The 26,677-nt window shown below is 46.1% G+C and overlaps 1 protein-coding gene across 6 annotated transcripts in view; it reads left to right on the top strand.

The window, feature by feature from the left end:
• PIK3C2G (phosphatidylinositol-4-phosphate 3-kinase catalytic subunit type 2 gamma) overlaps nt 1–26,677 on the top strand; it is a 190,933-nt gene that overhangs the window by 52,385 nt on the left and 111,871 nt on the right. For 3 of the 6 annotated variants that reach the window (XR_012242952.1, XM_073621369.1, XM_073621373.1), the window contains exons 1-6: nt 2,330–2,359; nt 3,852–4,230; nt 15,500–16,383; nt 19,092–19,174; nt 19,613–19,767; nt 20,826–21,102. Coding sequence is in view for 5 of the 6 variants with exons in the window: in XM_073621369.1 (XP_073477470.1) it covers nt 15,541–16,383; nt 19,092–19,174; nt 19,613–19,767; nt 20,826–21,102 (1,358 nt within the window). In the remaining variant the exon portion in view is untranslated. Of the gene's footprint in view, nt 1–2,329; nt 2,360–3,851; nt 4,231–5,230; nt 5,924–15,499; nt 16,384–19,091; nt 19,175–19,612; nt 19,768–20,825; nt 21,103–26,677 lie in introns of those variants that run through there. The other 3 variants (XM_073621371.1, XM_073621372.1, XM_073621370.1) reach the window with 2 other exon arrangements.

The raw sequence follows: 26,677 nt of genomic DNA on the forward strand, positions 1-26,677 counted from the left end.
TCTGCCGTCTCACTTCCAATGACAATGCACTTATTAACTCCTACAACTCTTCTGTAGTATGCAGCTAGGTCCATGGGGTCTCTGTACTACGGATTTGGTCCCAATAGGGTGACAATGAGCAGTGACCAGTGTAACGGTGTAGTAGTGAGCAGTGTGACAGTGTAGTAGTGAGCTGTGACCTGTGTGATGGCGTAGTAGTGAGCAGTGACCTGTGTGACAGTGTAGTAGTGAGCAGTGACCTGTGTGACAGTGTAGTAGTCAGCAGTGACCTGTGTGACAGTGTAGTAGTCAGCAGTGACCTGTGTGACAGTGTAGTAGTGAGCAGTGACCTGTGTGACAGTGTAGTAGTGAGCAGTGACCTGTGTGACGGCGTAGTAGTGAGCAGTGACCTGTGTGACAGTGTAGTAGTGAGCAGTGACCTGTGTGACAGTGTAGTAGTGAGCAGTGACCTGTGTGACAGTGTAGTAGTGAGCAGTGACCTGTGTGACAGTGTAGTAGTCAGCAGTGACCTGTGTGACAGTGTAGTAGTGAGCAGTGACCTGTGTGACAGTGTAGTAGTGAGCAGTGACCTGTGTGACAGTGTCGTAGTGAGCAGTGACCAGTGTGACAGCGTAGTAGTAGTGAGCAGTGACCAGTGTGATGGTGTAGTAGTGGGCAGTGACCAGTGTGACAGTGTAGTAGTGAACAGTGTGACAGCGTAGTAGTGAGCAGTGACCAGTGTGACAGTGTAGTGTAGTAGTGAGCAGTGACCAGTGTGATGGTGTAGTAGTGGGCAGTGACCAGTGTACTGCCCTGTACACACGGTCGGATTTTCCAATGGAAAATGTGTGATAGGACCTTGTTGTCGGAAATTCCGACCGTGTGTAGGCTCCATCACACATTTTCCATTGGATTTTCCGACACACAAAGTTTGAGAGCAGGCTTTAAAATTTTCCGACAACAAAATCCGTTGTCGGAATTTCCGATCGTGTGTACACAAATCCGACGCACAAAGTGCCACGCATGCTCAGAATAAATAAAGAGATGAAAGCTATTGGCTATTGCCCCGTTTATAGTCCCATTGTATGTGTTTTACGTCACCGCATTCAGAACGATCGGCTTTTCCGACAACTTTGTGTGACCGTGTGTATGCAAGACAAGTTTGAGCCAACATCTGTCAGAAAAAATCCTAGGATTTTGTTGTCGGAATGTCCGATCAATGTCCGACCGTGTGTACGGGGCATGACAGTGTAGTGTAGTAGTGAGCAGTGACCAGTGTGATGGTGTAGTAGTGAGCAGTGACCAGTGTGATGGTGTAGTAGTGAGCAGTGACCAGTGTGACAGTGTAGTAGTGACCAGTGTGACAGTGTAGTAGTGTGAGCAGTGACCAGTGTGACAGTGTAGTAGTGTGAGCAGTGACCAGTGTGACAGTGTAATAGTGTGAGCAGTGATCAGTGTGACGGTGTAGTAGTGAGCAGTGTGACAGTGTAGTAGTGAGCAGTGTGATGGTGTAGTAGTGAGCAGTGTGATGGTGTAGTAGTGAGCAGTGACCTGGGTGACAGTGTAGTAGTGAGCAGTGACCAGTGTGACAGTGTAGTAGTGAGCAGTGACCAGTGTGACAGTGTAGTAGTAAGCAGTGATCTGTGACCCTCCTGTGTCTCTCCCTCAGCACTGGGGTGGCATTGGCTGACTGACAGAGAGAAATTGAGGGAGAAGAGAAACACTGGAATACTAGTCAGTACCAGTGTGTAAAAATGTATTTGCTTTGGAAGAATAAATCGCCTCTAACGTTGGGTGCCCTATGTGTGGATGATGTAGATGACCAAAAAAGGTTGAAAAACACTGTTCTAGGATGACAATGGACAGTCAGTAATGTTCTAGGATGACAATGGACAGTCAGTAATGTTCTAGGATGACAATGGACAGTCAGTAGTGTTCTAGGATGACAATGGGAAGTCAGTAATGTTCTAGGATGACAATGGACAGTCAGTAATGTTCTAGGATGACAATGGACAGTCAGTAGTGTTCTAGGATGACAATGGACATTCAGTAGTGTTCTAGGATGACAATGGGAAGTCAGTAATGTTCTAGGATGACAATGGACAGTCAGTAATGTTCTAGGATGACAATGGACAGTCAGTAATGTTCTAGAATGACAATAGACAGTACTGAGTGTTCTAGGATGACAATGGACAGTCAGTGATGTTCTAGGATGACAATAGACAGTCAGTGATGTTCTAGGATGACAATGGACAGTCAGTAGTGTTCTAAGATGACAATGGGAAGTCAGTAATGTTCTAGGATGACAATGGACAGTCAGTAATGTTTTAGGATGACAATGGACAGTCAGTGAGTCAGGACACACACAGGAAGATAGAAGGTAGTGATGTCCAGTTCATGAACGAATCGTTCTTTTGAATCGATTCTTTTCAGTGAACTGGATGAATCGATTCATCTGAGTGAACTGATCCATTTGAAACAGTTCACTATGCACTCAATACATAGCAGAGCAGAGCAGAGCAGGCCTGGTAATATGATCCTAGAGTGAGAGAGCTTGGCCCCTCCCTGCAACCAATCAGCATGCTCAAGGCACAGTGACACTCAGGAACTGGATACAAACTTAAAACAAGAGTCAGGAGTACACAGTACACCGAGTTAAAGAATCATACAAGTTACCAAGTTAAAGAATCATAGGAGTTGTTAGAACATAGTACACTGAAAGAACCATGAGTCGCCACCAGTAGAACAATACACTAAATCAATGATCAGGTAGCAGCACTACACTACAGACTGCTTTAAAGACAGAGAGGACAAAGTCAAGATAACAAGCCTCTATATGATAGTGACAGGTTCTCTTTATTGCATCTTGGGTCTGTTATATGATCATATGAGTATAGGATTGTGCTCAGTAACCTGGGTAGCAGGTGTTCTGTCAGATCAAGCAATCTATAGGAGTAGCCAATATTGCCACTTACGTGATGCACAAACAGCTGTGTAAACGAAAAGCGGGTTTTTGTGCATGTGAACTGCATTCTGATGGGCCAACTTCACAGTTAAGATTGCTAGCCATCAGATTTGTCTGTAGTCTTTACAGTGCATAATGAGGCCCCTTTCACACTTGTGTGACTTGTCCTGCAACTTGGGACTACAAAGTCGCATGACAAGTGGTACCCCATGATTTCCAATGAGTACCGTTCATATCTGTGCGTCTTCAACTCACAGCGACTTCAAAGTAGTCACTGCATTACTTTGGTCCTATTTTGATGCGACTTGAGGCAGAGACCTCAAGATTACATAGGTAATTCTTCAAGTCGCATCAAAGTCACGGTAAAAATCGTGGCAAAAATTGCACGACTTTCAAATGGCACAAGTGTGAAAGGAGCCTAACGATTGGATTTTACTACCGTGGGTACTTCGCCCGCCCGTGGTAGTAAAATCCGATCATTTTTCCTGTGCATGCGCTGTAAAGACTATGGAAAAATCTGATGGCTAGCAATATTAACTGTGAAGTTGGCCCATCAGAATGAGGTTCACACGCACAAAAACCCGCTTTTCATCTACACAGCTTTTTGTGCGACACCAAAATTGATGACGCTGGCTGCTCTGACACAATAGTATTGTGCTTGTGCTCTGAGCAGCAAACTAAATACAAGTAAACCTCCCCAGGACCTGCCAACCTTCTGTGAAGGATCATTCTTTTGATTCTAATCATTTAAGGTTGAGTCAGAGATTTGGTTCACTTGCTTGTCAGTAGACTCAGCAAGTGAACCGAAGAACCGAAGAATCGATTCATTGAATCAGTTCATTTCAGTGAGTAGTTCGAAATGAACCGATTCAATTAAAAGATCCGGACTTCCCATCACTAATAGAAGGCACTAAAGGTTGTAGCCAGTGAGGAGGGGAGATGTGAGGAGACGCTCAGCTCTGCAATCCAGGAGAATCATTAACTAGAGAGTGTGCCGATATCTCCTCCACCCTGTACAGGCCAGGACGTGAGTGGGGCGGAGAGTGGAGGGGGATCCGCTCACTGTCTCCCTCACAATACCAGACAAGTCTTCTCACTTTGTGTTCTATTCCAGTCAGAGGTCTGTGCGGGCTGAGGAGGCGGGCTGTGTGTAAACAGTGCTTATCAGGGATATCAGGAGCTCAACTGCACCAGGATGACACACAACAAGTTCTGTCACAATCCAGACACCCAGCCGGGAGAGAGTGACAACTGACACCGAGATCACAGCAAAGGGGACACCACAGGTAACACTGACAATACCAGGGGGACACCACACAGGTAATACTGACAATACCAGGGAGACACCACACAGGTAATACTGACAATACCAGGGAGACACCACACAGGTAATACTGACAATACCAGGGAGACACCACACAGGTAATACTGACAATACCAGGGGGACACCACACAGGTAACACTGACAATACCAGGGGGACACCACACAGGTAACACTGACAATACCAGGGAGACACCACACAGGTAATACTGACAATACCAGGGGGACACCACACAGGTAATACTGACAATACCAGGGGGACACCACACAGGTAACACTGACAATACCAGGGAGACACCACACAGGTAATACTGACAATACCAGGGGGACACCACACAGGTAATACTGACAATACCAGGGGGACACCACACAGGTAATACTGACAATACCAGGGGGACACCACACAGGTAATACTGACAATACCAGGGAGACACCACACAGGTAACACTGACAATACCAGGGGGACACCACACAGGTAACACTGACAATACCAGGGGGACACCACACAGGTAACACTGACAATACCAGGGAGACACCACACAGGTAACACTGACAATACCAGGGGGACACCACACAGGTAACACTGACAATACCAGGGGGACACCACACAGGTAAGACTGACAATACCAGGGGGACACCACACAGGTAAGACTGACAATACCAGGGGGACACCACACAGGTAACACTGACAATACCGGGGGGACACCACACAGGTAAGACTGACAATACCGGGGGGACACCACACAGGTAACACTGACAATACCGGGGGGACACCACACAGGTAACACTGACAATACCGGGGGGACACCACACAGGTAACACTGACAATACCGGGAGGACACCACACAGGTAACACTGACAATACCGGGGGGACACCACACAGGTAACACCGACAATACCGGGGGGACACCACACAGGTAACACCGACAATACCGGGGGGGGGACCACACAGGTAACACCGACAATACCGGGGGGGGGACCACACAGGTAACACCGACAATACCGGGGGGACACCACACAGGTAACACTGACAATACCGGGGGGACACCACACAGGTAACACCGACAATACCGGGGGGGGACCACACAGGTAACACCGACAATACCGGGGGGACACCACACAGGTAACACTGACAATACCAGGGGGACACCACACAGGTAACACTGACAATACCAGGGGGACACCACACACAGGGCCGTCTTTAAGGCAGGGCAAAAGGGGCAGCTGCCCTGGGCCCTGTCATTGTTGTGGGGCCCAAAGCAGCTGCCTCATACTTGCCAACTATCCCAGTTTAAATTCCCTCATCCCTTAAGGTTTTAGTCTCATGCTGTGTCCTGATATCTCAGTATGAAGTTCTGTTACTAATGCTGCCCAGCTCTGCCCTATTGTTGAGTACAGATGACTCACCTGCAGACCCTGTGTTTACATGTAAATACCGGAATTTATATATAAATAGCAGCAGCATTCATATGTAAATAGCGGCAGACCGGCAGCATTCTATGTAAATAGAGGTGGTATTCATATGTATATCATGCCCCCTGAGGTCATATCCACCATCACCTATACTGAATGCTGCTCACTGGGGAGATAAAGGGCATGCTTGAAAGTCCTGCCTACAACTGTGTTTACTAAGCCTACCATCAGCCTTTTCTGCAAAGGTAAGCAAATTAGTTGTTGGGGAGGGTAGTGTGGGGTGTGCAGAGGTAGGCAAAGAAGGAATTACAGTTTGGGGTGCACAGGTGAGCAAGGAGGGGATGTATAGAGGTAAGGAATGTGGGTGCAAAGATGAGCAGAGGAGACAGGTAGAGTTAAAGGGGAAGGGGATTTGAGTGGTGTGGTGTCAGGAAAGCGATTTTGCATGTGTTCCCAACACACACAAATTTGAACGCAGGCTAAATGTCTCAGTTACATTGGTGGTCAATGTAAATCTTCTCATTACATTGGTGATTGGTGTAGAGGCATTTCATTCACACCAGTGGCCAGTGTGAATGTCCCCCTTACATTGGTGGTTACTGTGAATGCTTCTATTACATTAGTGGTCAGTGTAAACCCCTATTACATTGGTGGCCAGTGTTAAAACTCCTCTTTATATTGGTAGTTGGTAAAAAAAAATCAGCATTACCATTGATTACACCCTCCCCTACTCCCAGCACTGCCACTGATCCCAGGAGTTCTAGGATCCCTAGGAGTTTTCTGTCCATTAATGGGCCCCCTCACCTCCCCAGTCCATGGTGTGCAGGCAGTGAGAAAATGATGTGCTGTAACCTCTAGCAACCAATCAGTAAGCAGTAATGATGTGCAGTAACCAATCAGTGAGCAGTGTTGATGTACAGTAATCTCTAGCAAACAATCAACAAGCAGAAATCATGTGCTGTAACCTCTAGCAACTAATCAGTGAGCGGAAATGTTTGCTATAACCTTTAGAAACCAGTCAGTGAGTGGTAATGATACACTGTAACCTCTGGCAACCAATCACAATCACTGTCTGATCTGATTCAGTAAACAGATTTTGAGTCTAGCTGCTATTTATTGTATGTCTCATAGCAGGTGGAGAGCAAAACTGCATGGGGGGGCCCAAGAAATCTTTTGCCCGGGGTCCAATTAATATTAACCGGTTCAATACAGGGCATTTTCACCTCCTTCCTTCCCTGGCCAATTTTTAGTTTTCAGCGCTGTCGCACTTTAAACGACAATTGCACGGTCGTGCAACGTTGTACCCAAAAAAAATTGACGTCCTTTTTTCCCCACAAATAGAGCTTTCTTTTGGTGGTATTTGATCGCCTCTACGGTTTTTATTTTTTGCGCTATAAACAAAAGAAGAGCGACAATTTTGAAAAAAACACAATATTTTTTACTTTTTGCTATAATAAATATCCCAATTTTTTTAAAAAAAATTTTTTTCCTCAGTTTCGGCCAATACGTATTCTTCTACATATTTTTGGTAAAAAAAAATCGCAATAAGCGTATATTGATTGGTTTGTGCAAAAGTTATAGCGTCTACAAAATACAGGATAGATTTATGGCATTTAAAAAAAATATATATTTATTTATTTTTTTAGCAGCGATCGCGATTTTTTTTTGTGACTGCGACATTATGGCGGACACATCGGACACTTTTGACACATTTTTGGGACCATTCACATTTATACAGCGATCAATGCTATAAAATTGCATTGATTACTGTGTAAATGTGACAGGCAGTGAAGGGGTTAACCACTAGGGGGCGGGGAGGGGTTAATATGTTTCCTAGGGAATGCTTTTAACTGTAGGGGGAGGGGATGTACAAGGGGAGGAGATCGCTCTCCTCTCACCTGACAGGCTGTGGATCTGTGTGTTTACACACACAGATCCACGGTCCGGCCCGGTTAACGGGCAATCACGTGACATTGCGGCCGCCGGGCACACGCACCGGGTCCCGAGCAACGCGGCGGTGCGCGCGCGCCCCCTAGACGACCGGGAATCCCAGGACTTCATATGACGTCCACCCAGGATGGGAGACCCCATCCCAGGATGTCATGTGACTATATGTGGGTAGGGAAGTGGTTAAAGACGGCCCTGACCACACACGTAATACTGCCAGGCAGGGCCGCCATCAGGTGTGTACAGCCCACACACTTGTAAGGGGCCCGAGAGTCTAGAAGGGCCCGGCTGTCTGGCGGGGATGAGAGAAGGCAGGGAGGGGTGCATGAGAGCTCCGTGGCTGCGCTGGCTTTCAGAATGTGTGCGAGTCAGCAGCTGCTGCTGTGTCACTGACATCGGGCTCTTTGCTGCCACCTCTGGTAAATTCCAGCATGTGCACTCCTCGTGTGTTTTCCACAAGAGCTGGGACCAGTGTAGCAATAACTCTCGGTGGAGCTGCTGGTTTAAGCAGGTCTGTTACCTTCACTCTGCTTCCCTCTGTTTCACCAGCACCAGGTCTAGGGTTCCGTTGAGTTTACCTCTGGACGACACACGCACCAACACTGGAGTACGTTTTCAATGCTTTATTAAACACTTGACTTAGGAAATAGCAGGAAAGAGGCGGAAAGGAAACTGCAGAAGAAACTCAAACATCTTCTTGTAGGGTTCTTTTGACAAATGTCCCGGTAGAATTCAGATATTGTATGGAATGCGCTCCTCTCGTGGGACACACTCCTTGCTCGTCTGGATAGGCCTCTCTCAATAGCCGAGCAGCCAGTACGCAGCACGAATCAAAGTATCTGCCACAGATTGCTTGGGAACAAAACCCGTACGATCCTCTGCCACAGGATGTATCAGATGTTCTGTAATGAATGTCAGTCACAGTGCCTGAACCTTTAAGCCAACCCGGCAACACTATGCTGTATAGTTACTTTCGGATATGTCCTCCAACCGAGTCACCAGGCCCCTCTATAGACCAGCGCTCTGCGTGATCTCTCCAAGACGGGTCCTCCCCTGGGATCTCCTCAGTTGTCCATCTTCGCCACACAGGACCGACAGCTCAGGACCATTCCTCGGACCATTCCTCGGCCGCGGTGGTAGGCCCCAGACAAGCCTCTGGACCCACCCCTGCGCCGCAGTATCGTGGGCCTCCGGAACGGATGCATACCTGTCGGCCAGGAGGGCCAGCAGGTGGCTGTAAAACGAACCCCAAAATATGGCGTCTGTCCCATAAATACCCTCACCCAGAATGCAACTCAGAGGACCACCTCCACCGAGTTGTCTTCGGGACAGAAGAGCATCCATACGCTTCAACACACTGCCTTTCCAACACTAACCAGTGGTAACAGCGACACCCACCGGTCAGCACGGAAACACACACAACGTCAGCCAAGCTGGAACAGAGGCAAACTTAACCTTCCTAATGAACAAGTTACTAAATTTACCTAACATGCGGTAGATTGCAAATCTACCAGCGCTACACCAGGAACAGCACCTTCCAAGTAAGGATTAATGTAAAACAGAAGAGGAACGGGGGTGGGGTGGTGTACATGTGTGTGTCTGTGTACATATGTGTGTGTGCCTATGTGCATGTGTACATATGTGTGTGTGCCTGTGTTCATGTTTGTGTGTCTGTGTACATATGTGTGTGTGCCTGTGTACGTGTGTGAGGGGGGCTTAGAGCATACAGATGTGAGGGGGTCTGAGAGCGTACAGGTGTGAGGGGGGCTGATAGCGTACAGGTGTGTGGGGGGCTGACAGCATACAGGTGTGAGGGGGCTGAAAGCAAACAGGTGTGAGGGGGGCTGAGAGCGTACAGGTGTGTGGGGGGCTGAGAGCACACATGTGTGTGGGGGGGCTGAGAGCGTACAGGTGTGTGGGGGGGCTGAGAGCGTACAGGTGTGTGGGGGACTGAGAGCGTACAGGTGTGTGGGGGGCTGAGAGCGTACAGGTGTGTGGGGGGCTGAGAGCGTACAGGTGAGAGAGGGGCTGAGAGTGTACAGGTGAGAGGGGGGCTGAGAGCGTACAGGTGTGTGGGGGGCTGAGAGCGTACAGGTGTGTGGGGGGCTGAAAGCGTACAGGTGTGTGGGGGGCTGAAAGCGTACAGGTGTGTGGGGGGCTGAGAGCGTACAGGTGTGAGGGGGCTGAGAGCGTACCGGTGTGTGGGTGGCTGAGAGCGTACAGGTGTGTGGGGGGCTGAGAGCGTACAGGTGTGTGGGGGGCTGAAAGCGTACAGGTGTTGGGGCTGAGAGCATACAGGTGTGTGGGGGGCTGAAAGCGTACAGGTGTGAGGGGGGCTGAGAGCGTACAGGTGTGTGGAGGGCTGAGAGCGTACAGGTGTGTGGGGGGCTGAGAGCGTACAGGTGTGTGGGGGGCTGAGAGCGTACAGGTGTGTGGGGGGCTGAGAGCGTACAGGTGAGAGGGGGGCTGAGAGCGTACAGGTGTTGGGGCTAAGAGCGTACAGGTGTGTGTGGGGCTGAGAGCGTACAGGTGTAAGGGGGGCTGAGAGCGTACAGGTGTGAGCGGGCTGATAGCGTACTGGTGTGTGGGGGGCTGAGCGCGTACAGGTGTGTGGGGGGCTGAGAGCGTACCGGTGTGTGGGGGCTGAGAGCGTACAGGTGTGAGGGGGGCTGAGAGCGTACAGGTGTGTGGGTGGCTGAGAGCGTACAGGTGTGTGGGGGGCTGAGAGCGTACAGGTGTGTGGGGGGCTGAGAGTGTACAGGTGTTGGGGCTGAGAGCGTACAGGTGTGTGGGGGCTAAAAGCGTACAGGTGTGAGGGGGGCTGAGAGCGTACAGGTGTGTGGGGGGCTGAGAGCGTACAGGTGAGAGGGGGGCTGAGAGCGTTCAGGCGTTGAGGCTAAGAGCGTACAGGTGTGTGGGGGGCTGAGAGCTTACAGGTGAGAGGGGGGCTGAGAGCGTACAAGTGTTAGGGGGTCTGAGAACATACAGGTGTGAGGGGGGCTGCGAGCATACAGTTGTTAGGGGGGCTGAGAACGTACAGGTGTTAGGGGGTTGAGAGAGAACATGTGAAGAGGGGCTGCGAGCGCACAACTGCTGGTTTGGGATGTCTCTTTTGGGCAAAATATAAAAATGAAAGCACTGATGACTTATAATACACTAGAGGTCGACCGATATGGGTTTTTCTCTGGCCGATGCCGATATTTAGAAATCGCGGTGGCCGATGGCCGATATGTGATGCCGATTTTTTTGGGCCGATATATTAGGCCGATTTTTTTTTTTTTCCCCCTTCATCTCATAAAATCTAACAGTTAGACCCCTTTCACACTGGGGCGTTTTTTTAGGCGTTTTTGGGCTAAAAATAGCGCTGTAAAGTGCCTGTAAAACGGCTTCCCTACAGTCTCAGTGTGATATCCCGAGTGCTTTCACACTGAGGCGATGCGCTGGCAGGATGTCTTTGGAGTGGTGTATACCGCTGCTCCACCATTCCTGCCCATTGAAATGAATGCGCACCGCTGCCGAAGTGGCTGCAAAGCGTTTCGGCAGCAGCACTTCAGGGGCGCATTTAACCCCTTCCTCGGCCGCTAGCTGGGTTATAAGCGCCCCGCTAGCAGCCGAATAGCGCCGCTAAAATGACGGTAAAGCGCCGCTAAAACTAACAGCGTTTTACCGTCAACGCCTGCCCGCTCCAGTGTGGAAGCAACCTTAAGTAATAAGTGATACAGAAAAGTTTTTACATTTAAACATTTATTGAACAAAACAAACCTCCAATCAGTTCACTTGTATGTATAATTTAGATTAAAAAAAAAATAACTATATCTTAAATATTAAATACACAAAAACAGGTAACCAAAACTTTTGGACGAAAAAAAATGGGCTAACTTTACTGCTTATTTTTTTTTTTTAATTAGTGTATTTTATTTTAAAAAATTGCGTTTGAAAGACCGCTGCGCAAATACCGTGTGACATAAAATATTGCAACAACCGCTATTTTATTCCCTAGGGTCTCTGCTAAAAAAAATATATATATAATGTTTGGGGGTTCCAAGTGATTTTCTAGAAGAAAATACAGAATTTTTACTTGTAAGCAACAAATGTCAAAAAAGATTTAGTCTTTAAATGGTTAAACTGAGAGCTTCTACACACAGAGTTCAGTCTATTGATAAAAGAACCCAAAGAGATACAAATGTATCTTCTTATCAGACTTGGCAGGCTGCCCAGAGGAGGAGAGAAGAAACCTTCAGACAACTTGCAATTGACTTCTATTACAGAAGTCATTTGCAAGTCCCGCTGAAGTTATAATCGTCTTTTTTTATCAGCACAATCCGCCGATTAAGTAAAAAAAGCCAAATATCGGCTGATATATCGGTCGACCTCTATAATACACTGTTCATTTTCATATATGACGTTGTAAGTGTTAAAGTAAAATTGCACGGAAGGACTTGATGGGACGGCCAGTGGGCAGGCCCTGGGGAATGTTGGCGGTCAGGCCTGGAGGGGCCCAGGCCTAAAGCTGTCTAAGGGGCCCCACAATTTCTGATGGCTGCCCTGCTGCCAGGGGGACACCACACAGGTAATACTGCCAGGGGGACACCACACAGCTAACACTGAGAATACCAGGGGGACACCACACAGGTAACACTGCCAGGGGGACACCACACAGGTAAAACTGCCAGGGTGACACCACACAGGTAACACTGACAATACCAGGGGGACACCGCACAGGTGATACTACCAGGGTGACACCACAAAAGGTAACACTGACAATACCAGGGGGACGCCACACAGGTGATACTGCCGGGGGACACTACACAGGTAATACTGCCAGGGTGACACCACACAGCTAACACTGACAATACCAGGGGGACACCGCACAGGTGATACTACCAGGGTGACACCACAAAAGGTAACACTGACAATACCAGGGTGACACCACACATTTAACACTGACAATACCAGGGGGACACCACACAGCTAACACTGCCAGGTTGATACCATAAAAGGTAACAATGACAATACAGGGGTGACACCACAGAAGCAACAAAAACAATACTGGGGTGACAACACAGGAAACAATGACAATACAGGGGTGACACCACAAAAATAATACCGGAGTACCACCACACAGGTAACAATGATAATACAGGGGTGACACTGCACAGGTATCAATGACACCACCAGGGTGACACAACACAGATAACACTGACATTACCAGGGTGACATCACACAGTTATCACTTACGCCTCTTGAATAACATCACGCAGGTAACAATGACACCGCTGGGGTGACACCACACAAGTACCGTGATACAGAGTGATTGTATATCTGTCTGCCTACTATGGGAAAAACACATCAATATGACTGACTCTGCACTCCCCTAAGTAGCTGTCAGTGTATGGAGAGTGCTCAGCCTGTGTAGGTGTGCAGTGTGTGTATATAGGATGTATGATACTTTGTATCCATGTACAGTGTTTCTGTAACTGTGTACAGAATATGCATGTGTGGGTACAGTGTGTTGGTGTACATTCACTGATATGATATGATATCAGAAGTGTCCTTAGCTCACAGGAATAATCATTCTGACTCAGTGGGAGGCACTGTGTTGGCATATCAGTGTTGGGCTGTGACACCCGCTGCCAGTTACTGCTCTCTGACCTTTAAGTTGGGCTGCCGTTTTAGTTTCCTGGACACCTTTCCTTGTTTGGTGCCACCAGGGCATTGAACTATTGGTGTGATAACAGAGTGAAATAAATTAGTAAATTGCATACCTCCCAACTTTTTGAGATGGGAATGAGGGGCACCTATTATCAAAACAAAGCAATTTAAAAGAACCGCGCTAAAAATTCCAAATATCTCAAATGATGTGATAAAATCAACGTGTTATATTAAATTCTGAACCCAAATGTCAACACAATATATATGTGATAATTTGAATAATCAAAAAAATGTATTAAAAAACTTTATGCAAATAAAATATAAAAAGTGGCAAAAAAGATAAAGTCCGTGACTTTAAAAGTGACTTCGGATACCAACAGTCCTTAATGTAAATAATTCCACCAATAGTGATTGAAAACTTTAGTGAGTAGAAACATCTCGTGAAAAGGATCCACCACCTATGCAGATATATGTTTACCAGAGGTAAGCTGTAATGAAGCTTATGCCAGAAATCCACTCTGTGGGGACACCACCATCGGTCTCAGCATAGAGGGAGGATCGCCCGGAACTCACCGATAAGAAGGCCAAATATCTCAGCAATAGGAACCCAGGGAAATAAAAAACACATCCTCCATAGTGTGAATCCGCTTTAACAGTTTATTGAAAGGAGTAAAAATAGCGCACTTACTAGAAATGACGAATAAAACAGCATAAAATATAAATCAGCCGGCCGGCCTGCATGCACCCGTTCACAGTGGGATGGAAACGATGACGTTCACAGCGGGATGGAAACGATGACGTCAGACGCGCTGACGTCATCGTTTCCATCCCACTGTGAACGGGTGCATGCAGGCCGGCCGGCTGATTTATATTTTATGCTGTTTTATTCCTCATTTCTAGTAAGTGCGCTATTTTTACTCCTTTCAATAAACTGTTAAAGCGCATTCACACTATGGAGGATGTGTTTTTTATTTCCCTGGGTTCCTATTGCTGAGATATTTGGCCTTCTTATCGGTGAGTTCCGGGCGATCCTCCCTCTATGCTGAGACCGATGGTGGTGTCCCCACAGAGTGGATTTCTGGCATAAGCTTCATTACAGCTTACCTCTGGTAAACATATATCTGCATAGGTGGTGGATCCTTTTCACGAGATGTTTCTACTCACTAAAGTTTTCAATCACTATTGGTGGAATTATTTACATTAAGGACTGTTGGTATCCGAAGTCACTTTTAAAGTCACGGACTTTATCTTTTTTGCCACTTTTTATATTTTATTTGCATAAAGTTTTTTAATACATTTTTTGATTATTCAAATTATCACATATATATTGTGTTGACATTTGGGTTCAGAATTTAATATAACACGTTGATTTTATCACATCATTTGAGATATTTGGAATTTTTAGCGCGGTTCTTTTAAATTGCTTTACTTATTTGATTCTTTTACCTGAGAATTAGAACTGCAGCTTGGGGGTGTAGGGAAGCGCAGTAATTTTTTATTTTTACCTATTATCAAAAGTATGTAGACATAGGACACACCCCTGCCACGCCCCCTTAAAGGAGAATTCTACAAAAATAATGATTAGTTAAACCCACACGTGTTTTTTTTAACCACTATTATTTCTTTATACTAGCTTTTGACATTTACAAATGCAGCAATTTAGAAATTTTAGCACTTGTTAGCACTAGGAAAATCTTTTTTGAAGGATAAAAAGTGCATTTTATGTGCCACTATATAGATCAGACCAAAATGGGGGACAGATGAGGGTGAAAGAGGGACAGAGGGACTTTGTTCCAAAGCAGGGCTAGTCCCTCGAAATCAGGGACAGTTGGGAGCTATGAAATTGTAGCTCATTCCTTAAAGTGAACCTAAAGCCAAAACTTGTATTAGTTTTGACACAGTTGGAAATAGTTAGAACTTCTCTGTCAGTTTTTTTAATGTCTGTATCCTATTGGGGAAATTTCCCTTTACTTCCTGTTCCAGAGACACAATAGGAAGTGAAAGGAAAAAATCTCAGATTTTAGAAAGCTGTCCCCAGAACAGGTGACTCCATTGGAAGATGCCACTCTATCAATTATTGTATTGTTTTGTATTGGCAATCAATACATTTCAAGAAAAATTCTCACCACGTCAGCCATTCAATGCCCCCCCCCCCCCCAAGGCAACACCAAACTCTACCTTAGCATTGTGTGTACAGACTGTTTGTGTCCTCTCATCCACAGATCCTGACACATCCACCATAATAAAGATCTTCAAATGAAGGATGGATCCTGGTTTCCGTATTGGATTTTCAGACTATGTGACCAATTTCAGCCCCAATGCCCAAAACTCACAATTTCCTTGTCCAGGATATGAACTGGATCCATTGGTTCAGAATGCACAGGCTTATCCTGGTGGGTATGGACCTCCAACTTTTGGATTTGAACCTACCCCGTCTCATCCTACTAGCGCAACACTATCCTATCATAGTACTTTGGCACCACATCACATGACCGGCAGTCTGGAACCCCATCACATGATTGGCACAATGGCTGGCCATCATATGTTTGGCACACCGGCACCCCATTACATGGCAAGCAGTCCAGAAACCTATCACATGACCACCACTCCAGCACCCCATCAAATGTCCAGCACGCCGGAACCCCATCACATGATCGGCACATGGGCACCCCATCTCATGACCAGTACGACAGAGCCTCATCATCACATGACCAGCACAGCAGCTCTCCCACCAACCTATGGATTCATAACAAACAACTATATGGAAGAGCAACAGTCGTGGTACCCAGAGGTTCCACTTCCCTCCATGGACAGCTATGACCCAACTGCAGAGCCAGAGCTACAAAATACAGCAAGCCTCAATGGATTCAAAATCGGTTTTGAACATTTTGGGGATTTCTCTCACGTTGATCCTGCCATCCATTATCACCAGATTGACTGCCCGAGCGGTGCCTTTCTCATATCAACCATTGGCGGACGAAAGATGGTGAGAAGTCAGACTCTGAGAGAGGATGCCTGGCGGGATGATGAGGGTGAACGACAGACGAGAAGATCCTCCATGTATGACATCCAGCCCAGAGCTCCCAATTATTACCGCCAATCTCAGGTGAGACAATGAATCACTGATAGAATCTCCCATATTTATTACATCACTTAAAAACTATAGGGAGGGTTTACTAAAACTGTAGCTCTCAGAATCTGGTGCAGCTGGACATAGCAGCCAATCAGCTACTAACTTCAGCTTGTTCAATTAACCTCTTCACACTGACCGCCTCTCGACCATTTAAGAATTCTGAAAGCCGAGAGGCGGAGGCTGGCATTTGGCTCATGTGACCGCTGTGATTGTCTGTCACAGCAGTCACATGATTGGAAATCTCCCGTTCGCATGCATGCATTCTTTCCAGTACCTGATGGCTATCGTGCTGGGAGCACGCTCTCAGCACAGTCAGTTGTGTTAACAGGGCTGCATATATGTGGCCGCTCTGCGTTAAGGCTCAGCCGCTGAGCGGCCGTTTAAATGCATGCAGACGGCGTCAAGGGGTTAAGCTTTGACAATAAAAACTGGAAGCTGATTGGTTTCTGTGCAGAGCTGCACCAGATTTTTCACTCTCCAGTTTTAGTAAATCCACCCCCCCCCCATAGTGTCATCTTAGTAAATGCACATTATGAGTGCTTATAGTAGCATTTATTCATCTTTAATATGACTTCACATTTTACTTCAGTGCTGATCCATATTTCAAATGTACTGTCTGTATAGTGCAACCAGCATATTTGCTGAACAGCTGATGACAAAAGATCAATGTACACTCAGAGACTGAATTTTGTGTATTGAACCCATTTCAATCAGAACTGACCACAAATTTGCACTGTAAGATGAACAGTAAAGCGCACTTTACTGTTCATCTCACAGTGCAAATTTGTGGTCACTAAGTGGGAAGCAGAGCTTGAATAACTCTAGCTGCCACATATACATCTTTATATGATATACACAGAGACAAGCTTTGTGAACTGTTATCACATATGCATTAGACTGTTTACATTTACACAATCTGAAAATGGAGTGAAGAAGTGTTAAAAGAGAAGTATGGATATGTGTTTTTTTTTCAATCATGCTTACCTAGGTGGATGCAGCATCGGTCCCCCGCCAGCTCTAAGACTGAGTACCGAGCGATCAAACACCGCTGATCGCTCGGTTCTCAAAGCTCCCTGAGCAGAGAACTGGTGACTGTCAATCACCGGCTCTCTGCTCTGGCCCCCCGCTCTCACTGGAGTGCACTGGACTGTGGGGGTGGGAGCAACTGGCTCAGCCTCTCAGCAGCTCGCTGAGAGACTGAGACGAATGCCTGTCCAGGCATGTGGGCAGATCCTGACCATACATGAATTTTGATCCATGTATGGGCTACCAGTCAACTTCTGTACAACCAGCCTGTCGGATAAATGCCATTTAATGGGTGCCAACAGCGAGGAATTGGGGGGAATCTCCTCACTGTCAGAACACAATAGCTCAGTGGGAGTGATTCCCCCATCCACCCCACAAATGTATGGATATACGAATCGGGGTCAGTCTTTTTTGTTCAACCCGCTGATTGAACGAAAAAAAAAACAAAGTCATCTTTGGACTTCAGGTGTCCGTTTAACAGGTGTCCCCAGTGGAAGATTTAGCCCTCTATTTCTGTTTTGGCGACAACTGTAACATTTTGGATCTTGCTTCCAGCCTCAATAACACCAAGACAAAACGTGAGGGGGAATCTCCCCAGTGGGGACACAGGCAGCAAAAAAAAAAAAAGTTGTGGCTTTACATACATTACATACATTACATACATTTTAAAGTGCCTATATACTCCCTGGAGTAATGACAGTGGGGTATATTTACTAAAGGGAAATAGACTGTGTACTTTGCAAATGCAGTTGGTCCAGAGCTTTTAGTAAATTAAGTAAAACTTCACTTAACAAAGAATACTCAATCACATGCAGGGAAGGAAAAAAAAAACAGCATTTTTGCTTGAACATGATTGGATGCTGGAAGTCAGCAGAGCTTCCCCTAATTTACTAAGCTCTGGAGCAACTGCACTTCCAAAGTGCACAGTCTATTTGCCTTTAGTAAATTTATTCTATTTAATAAAGGCAAATAGACTGTGCACTTTGGAAGTGCAGTTGCACTCTTCTTTTCTTAGTGAATGTCAATGTGATAAGGCTTCAGTTTGTAAAGAGTACCCATTACAATGTTCCGGCAGATTGAATTCTTCCATCCACCTTGTTTTTTGTGGATGGAGGAAACTGTTAGTTCTATTTCATTCAGCCCGGTATATGGCCAGTTTAAGACCTCAGTGGAAACCACTACACCTACCTACAATGTACTGTATGTTCTTACATGTCTAACTTCCCCCTAATGTATGTGGACAGTTTAAACCAGGAGAAAATCATCTTCTGCCAGTGTTAGGCCTCATTCACATGGGCACTGAAGCCTGTACAATGAGCCATTTATTTACATGTCTGGAGCGGCCTGGATCTGCATGCAGGCAGCCTATGCTAGTGAATGAAGACTCAGAGGCTGTACAGACAGCCACATATCCAAATCTGACTGGCATAAGTGTGCCCATTGTCTGTGCTTACACCTCATTTCACTCTGTATAGGCCTCAGCGCCTGTGTGAATGGGGCCTGTACAAGTGGGACAATCTGTAATCACGCATGATTTAATTTGTATTCCCCATCAGACTGCTGAGCTAATCACACCGAGTGAATCATTTTGTATCAGATTTATGTGATGACCGTCATTGAGGTGTTTACTGATCGTTCAATTCATTTCACTTCAGATAACTGACTGGAAAATTCAAATCCTGGAAATGTCCTCAGATAGAAATACGGCGTTCACTGCGTTCTGTGAGACCGTAAAACTGTATGTAGATGAGAACTTCACTATCATATTATATTTTTATCCCCAAATCATTGTCTCTACTGTATTATCCATCTCGGATTGTATTATTATCACTGTATGAATGTTCTCTGTACAACACTTTGGAATATGTCACAGGTGTATAAATGTATAATAATAGTGTGTGACTGTGGTGGGACAGTAGCGTGTAAGCTTCCCTGGTGCAGAAACTGATGTGATTGGTTCAGTGTTCTCTGTACAGCACTTTTATATCATAATACAAATAATAATGATAATAGTGTGTGACTGTGGTGGGATGGGTGTGTAAGTTCCTCCAGTACAGAAACTGATGTGACTGGCTCATTATTCTTAGGTAATATTACTATTATATTGCCATTTTGTTGTTCCTCGCAGTATTGGGATCTGGCACTTGGGTCACTTGTGTTATTTCCTCTCTTTTAGTATACGAAAAAAATTCTGTGCTGCAGACACTGCTTCAAATTCTGGCAGATTGTGGAGTGTTGCCATTCCCTTCCCAGATGAGGTGGAAGATTCTGAGGTGGAAATTTCTGTCTATGTGGAAAATCTCCAGGCCCCCCTCTTGCTTCTTCATAGAGGTCAGTAATCTGATGGGGGCGATGTTTTTAGATCATCATTGAACAAGAAAAGATGGGTAATCCACACTCATCACATGATAAGCTTGTATTGGAATTAATAACCAGGAGAGGAGGAAAACGCTTTCTATTCACTGTTGTCAGGACTGCTGTTAGAAACCACAGGGCCCCATACAGCCAACCTGACAGGGCCCCCAATTATCACAGTTTACTATGCTTATGTTATGAATGAACACAGTGAGTGATCGTTACTGATCACTCAATGTGTTCATTCAGGAAAGGAAGGGGCTGGTAAATATGACATATTTACCGGACCATTCCCCCACTTTTCATCCTGTTGTAAGCTTGCAGCTGCCTGAGTAGGGAAGCCAGAAGCACTGCAGGGGTAGGGGGGCTGGGACAAGGGCACAGGGAGGCAGATCATTGCAGCGGGGGGGGGGCAATTACTGGTACCAATCCCCTGCTGCAGAGAGACATATACAGGGGATCGATTCCAGTAATTGCCCCCCAGCCATGCTGATCACCCTCCCTGCCCAAATCCGATTCACTCTGTTGCCTGGGCCCTGTATAGGAGGACTGGTGGTGCCCCCTTATCCACAGTCCTGACTGTAGTGCTCAGTGATTACTAATGACCAGTGCACAGGTCATTAACTTTCATAGAATAACTAAGGGCAGTGTGAGGTCTGAGGCCTTGTCTTTCACAGGATGATGGTGGTGAGAGGCTGTCCTAGAGATCTGCTTGCCATACATTATACAATTTTCTTGTTCAATTTCCTTTAGATATACCTTCAACTATTGTATGGTGTGCAAGGGCCTGGCTGATTGCATACAAATTGAAAGTATGCAGGCCTCATATTATACGGTTTTGGTAAATCTAAAGGAAAAATGTACAAGAAAATTGTATAATGTATGTCCAGCCTTACATTACATAGGGCCCCACACAACTGATCCCTGTACTCTGAAGTTAATAAGCAGCGAGCTGGCAATCATCGGAAATCTTCCCCCTTCTCAAGTGAATGATAAAACGATGGAAGTTTAATTGGTTGAATTTTCTTTTTCAGACACAGTGCGGGTAGAAGAACTAATTTCTGATATTCTCCATAAATTGGCCAAATCTGTCTCTTCTGTGTACCCGTCTCTACACATGCCGGATTACATTCCTCAGACTCAATATTACCTGGACCAGAATCCAGCATCTAATCTGCAACCACCATCACAGAGCCTGTACCCAGTCCTGGACTCTCTGCTACAGACACAGGAATCTCTGCCAAACCCACCGTATCCCAAAAGGAAAGTTGGTTTTCTTCAGATCTGCGGCCGGGATGAGTATCTACAGAGGTAAGGGTCTGCCAAAACTCAAATCTTCCTCTATGAAGAAAGCAACAGACACTGGGGTAAAACAGATATTTTCCTTATAGACTTGTGAGTTGGACAGTTGAAAAAATTGAAAACTTAGACTAATGCCGTGTACACACGGTCAGACTTTTCAGCTTCGAAAGTCCGACAGCCTGTCCGACAGACTTTCGACTGACTTTCTAACGACCGGACTTGCCTACACACGATCACACCAAAGTCCAACGGATTCGTTCGTGATGACGTACGACCGGACTAAAATAAGGAAGTTGATAGCCAGTAGCCAATAGCTGCCCTAGCGTCGGTTTTTGTCCGTCAGACTAGCATACAGACGAGCGGATTTCTGGGTCCGGCAGAGTTACGACGTAAAGATTGGAAGCATGTTCCAAATCTAAAGTCCGTCAGATTTGTGACTGGAAAAGTCAGCTGAAGGTCCGGTGAAGCCCACACACGATCGGATTGTCCGCCGGATTTGGTCCATCGGCGTCCGTCGGACCAGTCTGGTCGAAAAGTCCGACTGTGTGTACGCGGCATAAGTACACACTGTGAGCCTTTTTTCAATCAGCCACCAGGCTGAATGAATTACAAAAAACTCACAGATTCCTGCATCAACACGAGTGATGTGAATGCAGGAATCCCCCCACTGCGCTATTGTATTCGGGGACTCCTTCCCCATCAAAATTCAATGATCAGCGCTGCAGCCATTGGCTGCAGAAGCTGATCAAATGCTGATTTTCCAGCAGGACCATTTGACAGTAATCAGTCTAATGATCGTCTTTGGTTGAAATCATAATTTTGCTGGTTCCTCAATCTATGTGTACCCAGCTTAAACCTCCAGATGAATACTGGAAGCATAGTGTAGCTAAAAAATATTCATGTCAACATTGTTTACAGCGCCTTCCACCCTACCACCTTCTGTCTGTCATCTGATGATTCTGGAACTTGCCTGCTGTTGATCTGAAACATCCTCCTTGGTGCTGCTCACTCTGCATTTTTTCACAACTAGATTTAATCCCTAAAGGCTGAATGTGATTAGTAAGAACTGATAAGAAAGCAGAGAGAGGTTATCTAGCACAGGCTCAGGAAGTATACTCCTACTGCTTCTATAAGGTGTTCTGTTTATCCTGGTATTAAGGCAGTCCATAGATGAGTAAATTTTTTATTCAACCAGCAGGTCGACTGATTTGATTCAGATATCCACACGCTCGATGTGGAAAAGGGAATCCTCTCTGATGAGATATTGTATTCTGATAGCAGGGAAACTTCCCTGCTGTCAGAATACACTGATCAGTGTTGCAGACTAAAGCTTGCAGTGCTGATCCAGTGGGGAAAATCTGACAGGGCGGATGTACAGAAGTCGCAGAGTGCCTGTCTCCGTATGGTATATAGCAGAATGGCCTGTTTCCATGTACATATGTACATATGTCATATGCATTGGGGCATTGCTTATCCTAATTGACAATGAAACCACATTGCTGGATGACGTGATTAACATTGTAGGACACACACCTCCACATCCACTGGGCCAGGGATGTGGGTATGGGGTATTTGTTCTTATTAACATGGCACGGTATCTTCCCAATGTAGAGGGTATGTGGCCTGGTATGGTTCAGGAAGAGGAAGGGCACACGCTCTCTGCCTCCCTTTTCCTGGTCAGCCAGGCTTCTTGCCCAGATAAAGGCCTAGTATGCATTTTGAAGGGGACCCCAAAGGATTTTTTTTGTGTCTATTCTCCCTCTCATAATCCATACCAGACATGCATGGCAGCCTTGGTGGCCAGGAAAAGGGATAGGGAGCAGTTAAACAATAATGGGCAACATGCCCTGAAAAGAAACAAAAGCGTGTGGCCCCCTCAAAACCCATACCAAACCCTTATCGTGATAAGGAGAAGGCACTTTAGGTCTTGTTTTTAGAACTGGCCCTGCAAGTTTGGTATTGGTACCCTGTCATTAACACGTATTACTGATGCCTATATGTCTGTTGCTTGGATACATTTTGAACTGCTCCTTGATGTGCTAGTGTTCAAATATCATCTAATGTAGGCTAGACTGTAAACTTCTTAATGTCATGGGCAACTAAACTTACAAAGACTGCTAAGCTGGTATCTGAAGACACATAATATTTTTTTAAACGTAACACTGAGATATATTTTATGGTCGCAAATGTATCAATATTTCTTTGAGGACAAAAGTACTACTTTTTCATGTTTGGATAGAAGTTGTCAAGATAAATTAAATATAGTAATTGATGCTGCACGTTTACTTTTGTTTGTATAAAAAATTATTTAGGTTTATCTTTTTGGTTTGTGTTGAATTCCAGCTTAAGGGTGTAGGGGGAAGAGGTCCCTGCAGGGGGAAACACACTCACTGTCCCCAAGGTTTTGGTGTCAATATTTGATGCAAAGTTGTGCGATGAGCACGATGCGCAACGAATGTGCAATTAGTTTTGGTCCGAATATACCTTTTTGGTTATTTGGAGATTCGGATATACAGTGCCTTGAAGAAGTAATCATACCCCTTGAAATTTTCCACATTGTCATGTTACAACCAAAAAGGTAAATTTATTTTATTGGGATTTTATGTGATAGAGCAACACAAAGTGGCACGTAATTGTGAAATGGAAGGAAAATGCTAAATGGTTTTCACAATTTTTTACAAATATATATCTAAAAAGTGTGGCATGCATTTGTAATCAGCCCCCCTGAGCCAATACTTTGTAGAACCACCTTTCTCTGCAATTACAGCTGCAAGTCTTTTTGGGGATGTCTCTACCAGCTTTGCTCATCTAGAGAGTGACGTTTTTGCCCATTCTTCTTTGCAAAATAGCTCAAGCTCTGCCAGATTGGATGGAGAGCGTCTGTGAACAGCAATTTTCAAGTCTTGCCACAGATTCTCAATTGGGTTTAGGTCTGGACTTTGACTGGACCATTCCAACACATGAAATGCTTTGATCTAAACCATTCCATTGTAGCTCTGGCTGTATGTTTAGGGTCGTTGTCCTGCTCGAAGGTGAACCTCTGCCCCAGTCTCAAATCTTTTGCAGACTCTAACAGGTTTTCTTCTAAGATTGCCCTGTATTTGGCTCCATCTTCCCATCAACTATGACCAGCTTAGCTTCCCTGTCCCTGCTGAAGAAAAGTATCCCCACAACATGATGCTGCCACCACCACCATGTTTCACAGTGGGGATGGTGTGTTCAGGGTGATGTGCAGTGTTAATTTTCCGCCACACATAGCGTTTTGCTTTTAGGCCAAAAAGTTCAATTTCCAAAACGTCTTTCAGGACAGCACCCAAGAGATCATGGCTCCTCCTCCCACAGGAAACACCTCATCAATTAAGTCTTTAATTGGAGTCCTCCACGTTGCCTCGTCGTTTTTTTGTTTTTCCTCCAGCTGGAGGAACACCTCTGGTGGGAGCCATGATCTCTGGGAGACACAGGTTCTCACCTGTTAGGTCTTTTTTGGCTAGGAGAGTGAGCCTCCCACTTGCCTCCTAGATGGATGGTCCCGTGGGCTCCCTCTCCCTCTTCCGCGCTCGGGGAGAGCCTGTACGTCTGGGGGTGCTGCTTCCAATTTTTGGCCGCCATGTTTCTGGTGGCAGAGGAGCGCCTCAGCCACGTCCTGTAATGGGAAGAAGCAGCACTTCCGGGTCGGTGCGCGCGTCATTTCCGACCGCAAAGCGCAGAGGGAGAGGGCAGGGTCACCTGGTGCCTTATTTCCGGTTCCAGGTCAGCGCAGCGGCGTTTTCTAATCTGGAACCGTTCGTTTCACCACGCGCCCGCAGACAGCTATGGATAGCGATGCAGCGGATAAGGGTGCAAGCCAAGGCGCCAGCAAGGCTAAGGTAAGGGACTGTGTCCTCTATTACCCTGGGCCGTTTTCTCCTGTGGGGGGGGGTTACTCACCCTTTCCCCCCCTTCCCCCACCCCCCCCCTCCATTCTTGGGAATGTATGTTGCAGTGGCTAGGTTTAGTATATTTGCCCTGCAACAGGGGATTAGGTGGTGGTGGTGGTGGCTTGCTGGGCACATGGAAGTAAGATGTTATCTTCCTTAGTGCACCTGGGTGTCTTATTTGTGCTGTATTGCAGCCTTTTAAGCGTGGTTCCATGTCTCTTTTCTGTTTGTCCAGGCCAAAGGTTCTGCCCAACCAGTCAAGAAAAGGTGCCCTGTCTGCAAAGAGAAATTAAGCGATGTTTGGACCAAAATGCTTTGTGCAGAGTGCATTACAAATTTGGTCAGAGAGGAGACTCCATCCGTGTATGGCGATTTGTTACAACAATAAAGGATGAGCTCCGGGCCACCTTTCAAGCTTGTAGGTCAAACCTAAGAGAGGAACCAGGTCCCTCTAGGGATTCTTCGGTTCCACAGCCATCTTCAGAACCCCAGGGCGGCTCTCAAATAATTTTGGGGGGTCCGATATCCCAGGACGCTTCCCAAGGGTCCGTTTCCCTCGCTCCAGATGAAACAGATTCTGAGGAGGAGGAAAATGAATCAGATGCCACTTCTAAATACAAAATGTCGCTAGAAGAGGTGGGAGGACTCCTGAAAGTAATCCATGCCACTTTGGGGATAGAAGAGGAAAAGAAGGAACTCTCCCTGCATGACCGCATGGATGCTGGTTTAGGGGATTCAAAAGGCCATTCTTTTCCAGTCCATTCGGTTATCACTGATATGATTAAAAAAGAGTGGCTGGAACCTGAGAAAAAGCCTTTCTTTTCCCGGGTTCACAAGAAAAGATTTCCATTTGAGGAAAATCCAGATTCTATATGGAACAAGGTTCCAAAATTGGACTCTGCCTTTTCTCAGGTCTCTAAGTCTACGGACCTCGCCTTTGAGGACATGGGCAGGCGCAAACCCATAAGCATTTTTTTCGGCCCCAAAAAGGTCAGCAGGAAGGAAAAACGCAGGGCAAGAAGAAGTCATGGTCTTCTCAGAAGCCCAAAGGTAGGGGTGGAGTGCTCTTCAATCCTCCTGCGACCTCCGGAAAACCACAATGACTCCCTCAAGGTCGGGGGAAGACTGTAGGAGTTTCTTCCTCAGTGGAGAGCCATTTCTTCAAATCAGTTCATTGTAAATATGCTCTCCCAGGGGTATGTGATAGAATTCACGGAAGAACCTCCAAAAAGATTCTTAGTGACAAACATCCCAAGGGATGCAGTCAAGGCTTTCGCCATGAAGTCCCTAATTCAGGAACTGAAAACTCAGAAAGTCATTGTTCCGGTCCCGGCGGGGGAGTTCTTCCAGGGGTTCTACTCACATGTTTTTCTTGTTCAGAAACCTTCAGGAAAGTTCCGTCTTATCCTGAATCTCAAAATGCTGAACAAATCAGTAGAGTACAGAAGGTTTCGGATGGATTCCATATTTTCAGTAAGAAACCTCCTGTATCAAGAGTGCTACATGGCATCAATAGATTTACAAGATGCCTATCTCCACATTCCTATTGCCGCCAGGTCGCAGAAATATCTGAGGTTAGCACTGAAAGAAGGGAAGAAGGTGGTACATCTGCAATTCAGAGCACTCCCGTTTGGTCTGTCATCATCCCCAAGGGTGTTCACGAAAAT

The sequence above is a fragment of the Aquarana catesbeiana genome, linkage group LG03, assembly GCF_042186555.1.
Source record: "Aquarana catesbeiana isolate 2022-GZ linkage group LG03, ASM4218655v1, whole genome shotgun sequence".
Taxonomy (NCBI): Eukaryota; Metazoa; Chordata; class Amphibia; order Anura; family Ranidae; genus Aquarana; species Aquarana catesbeiana.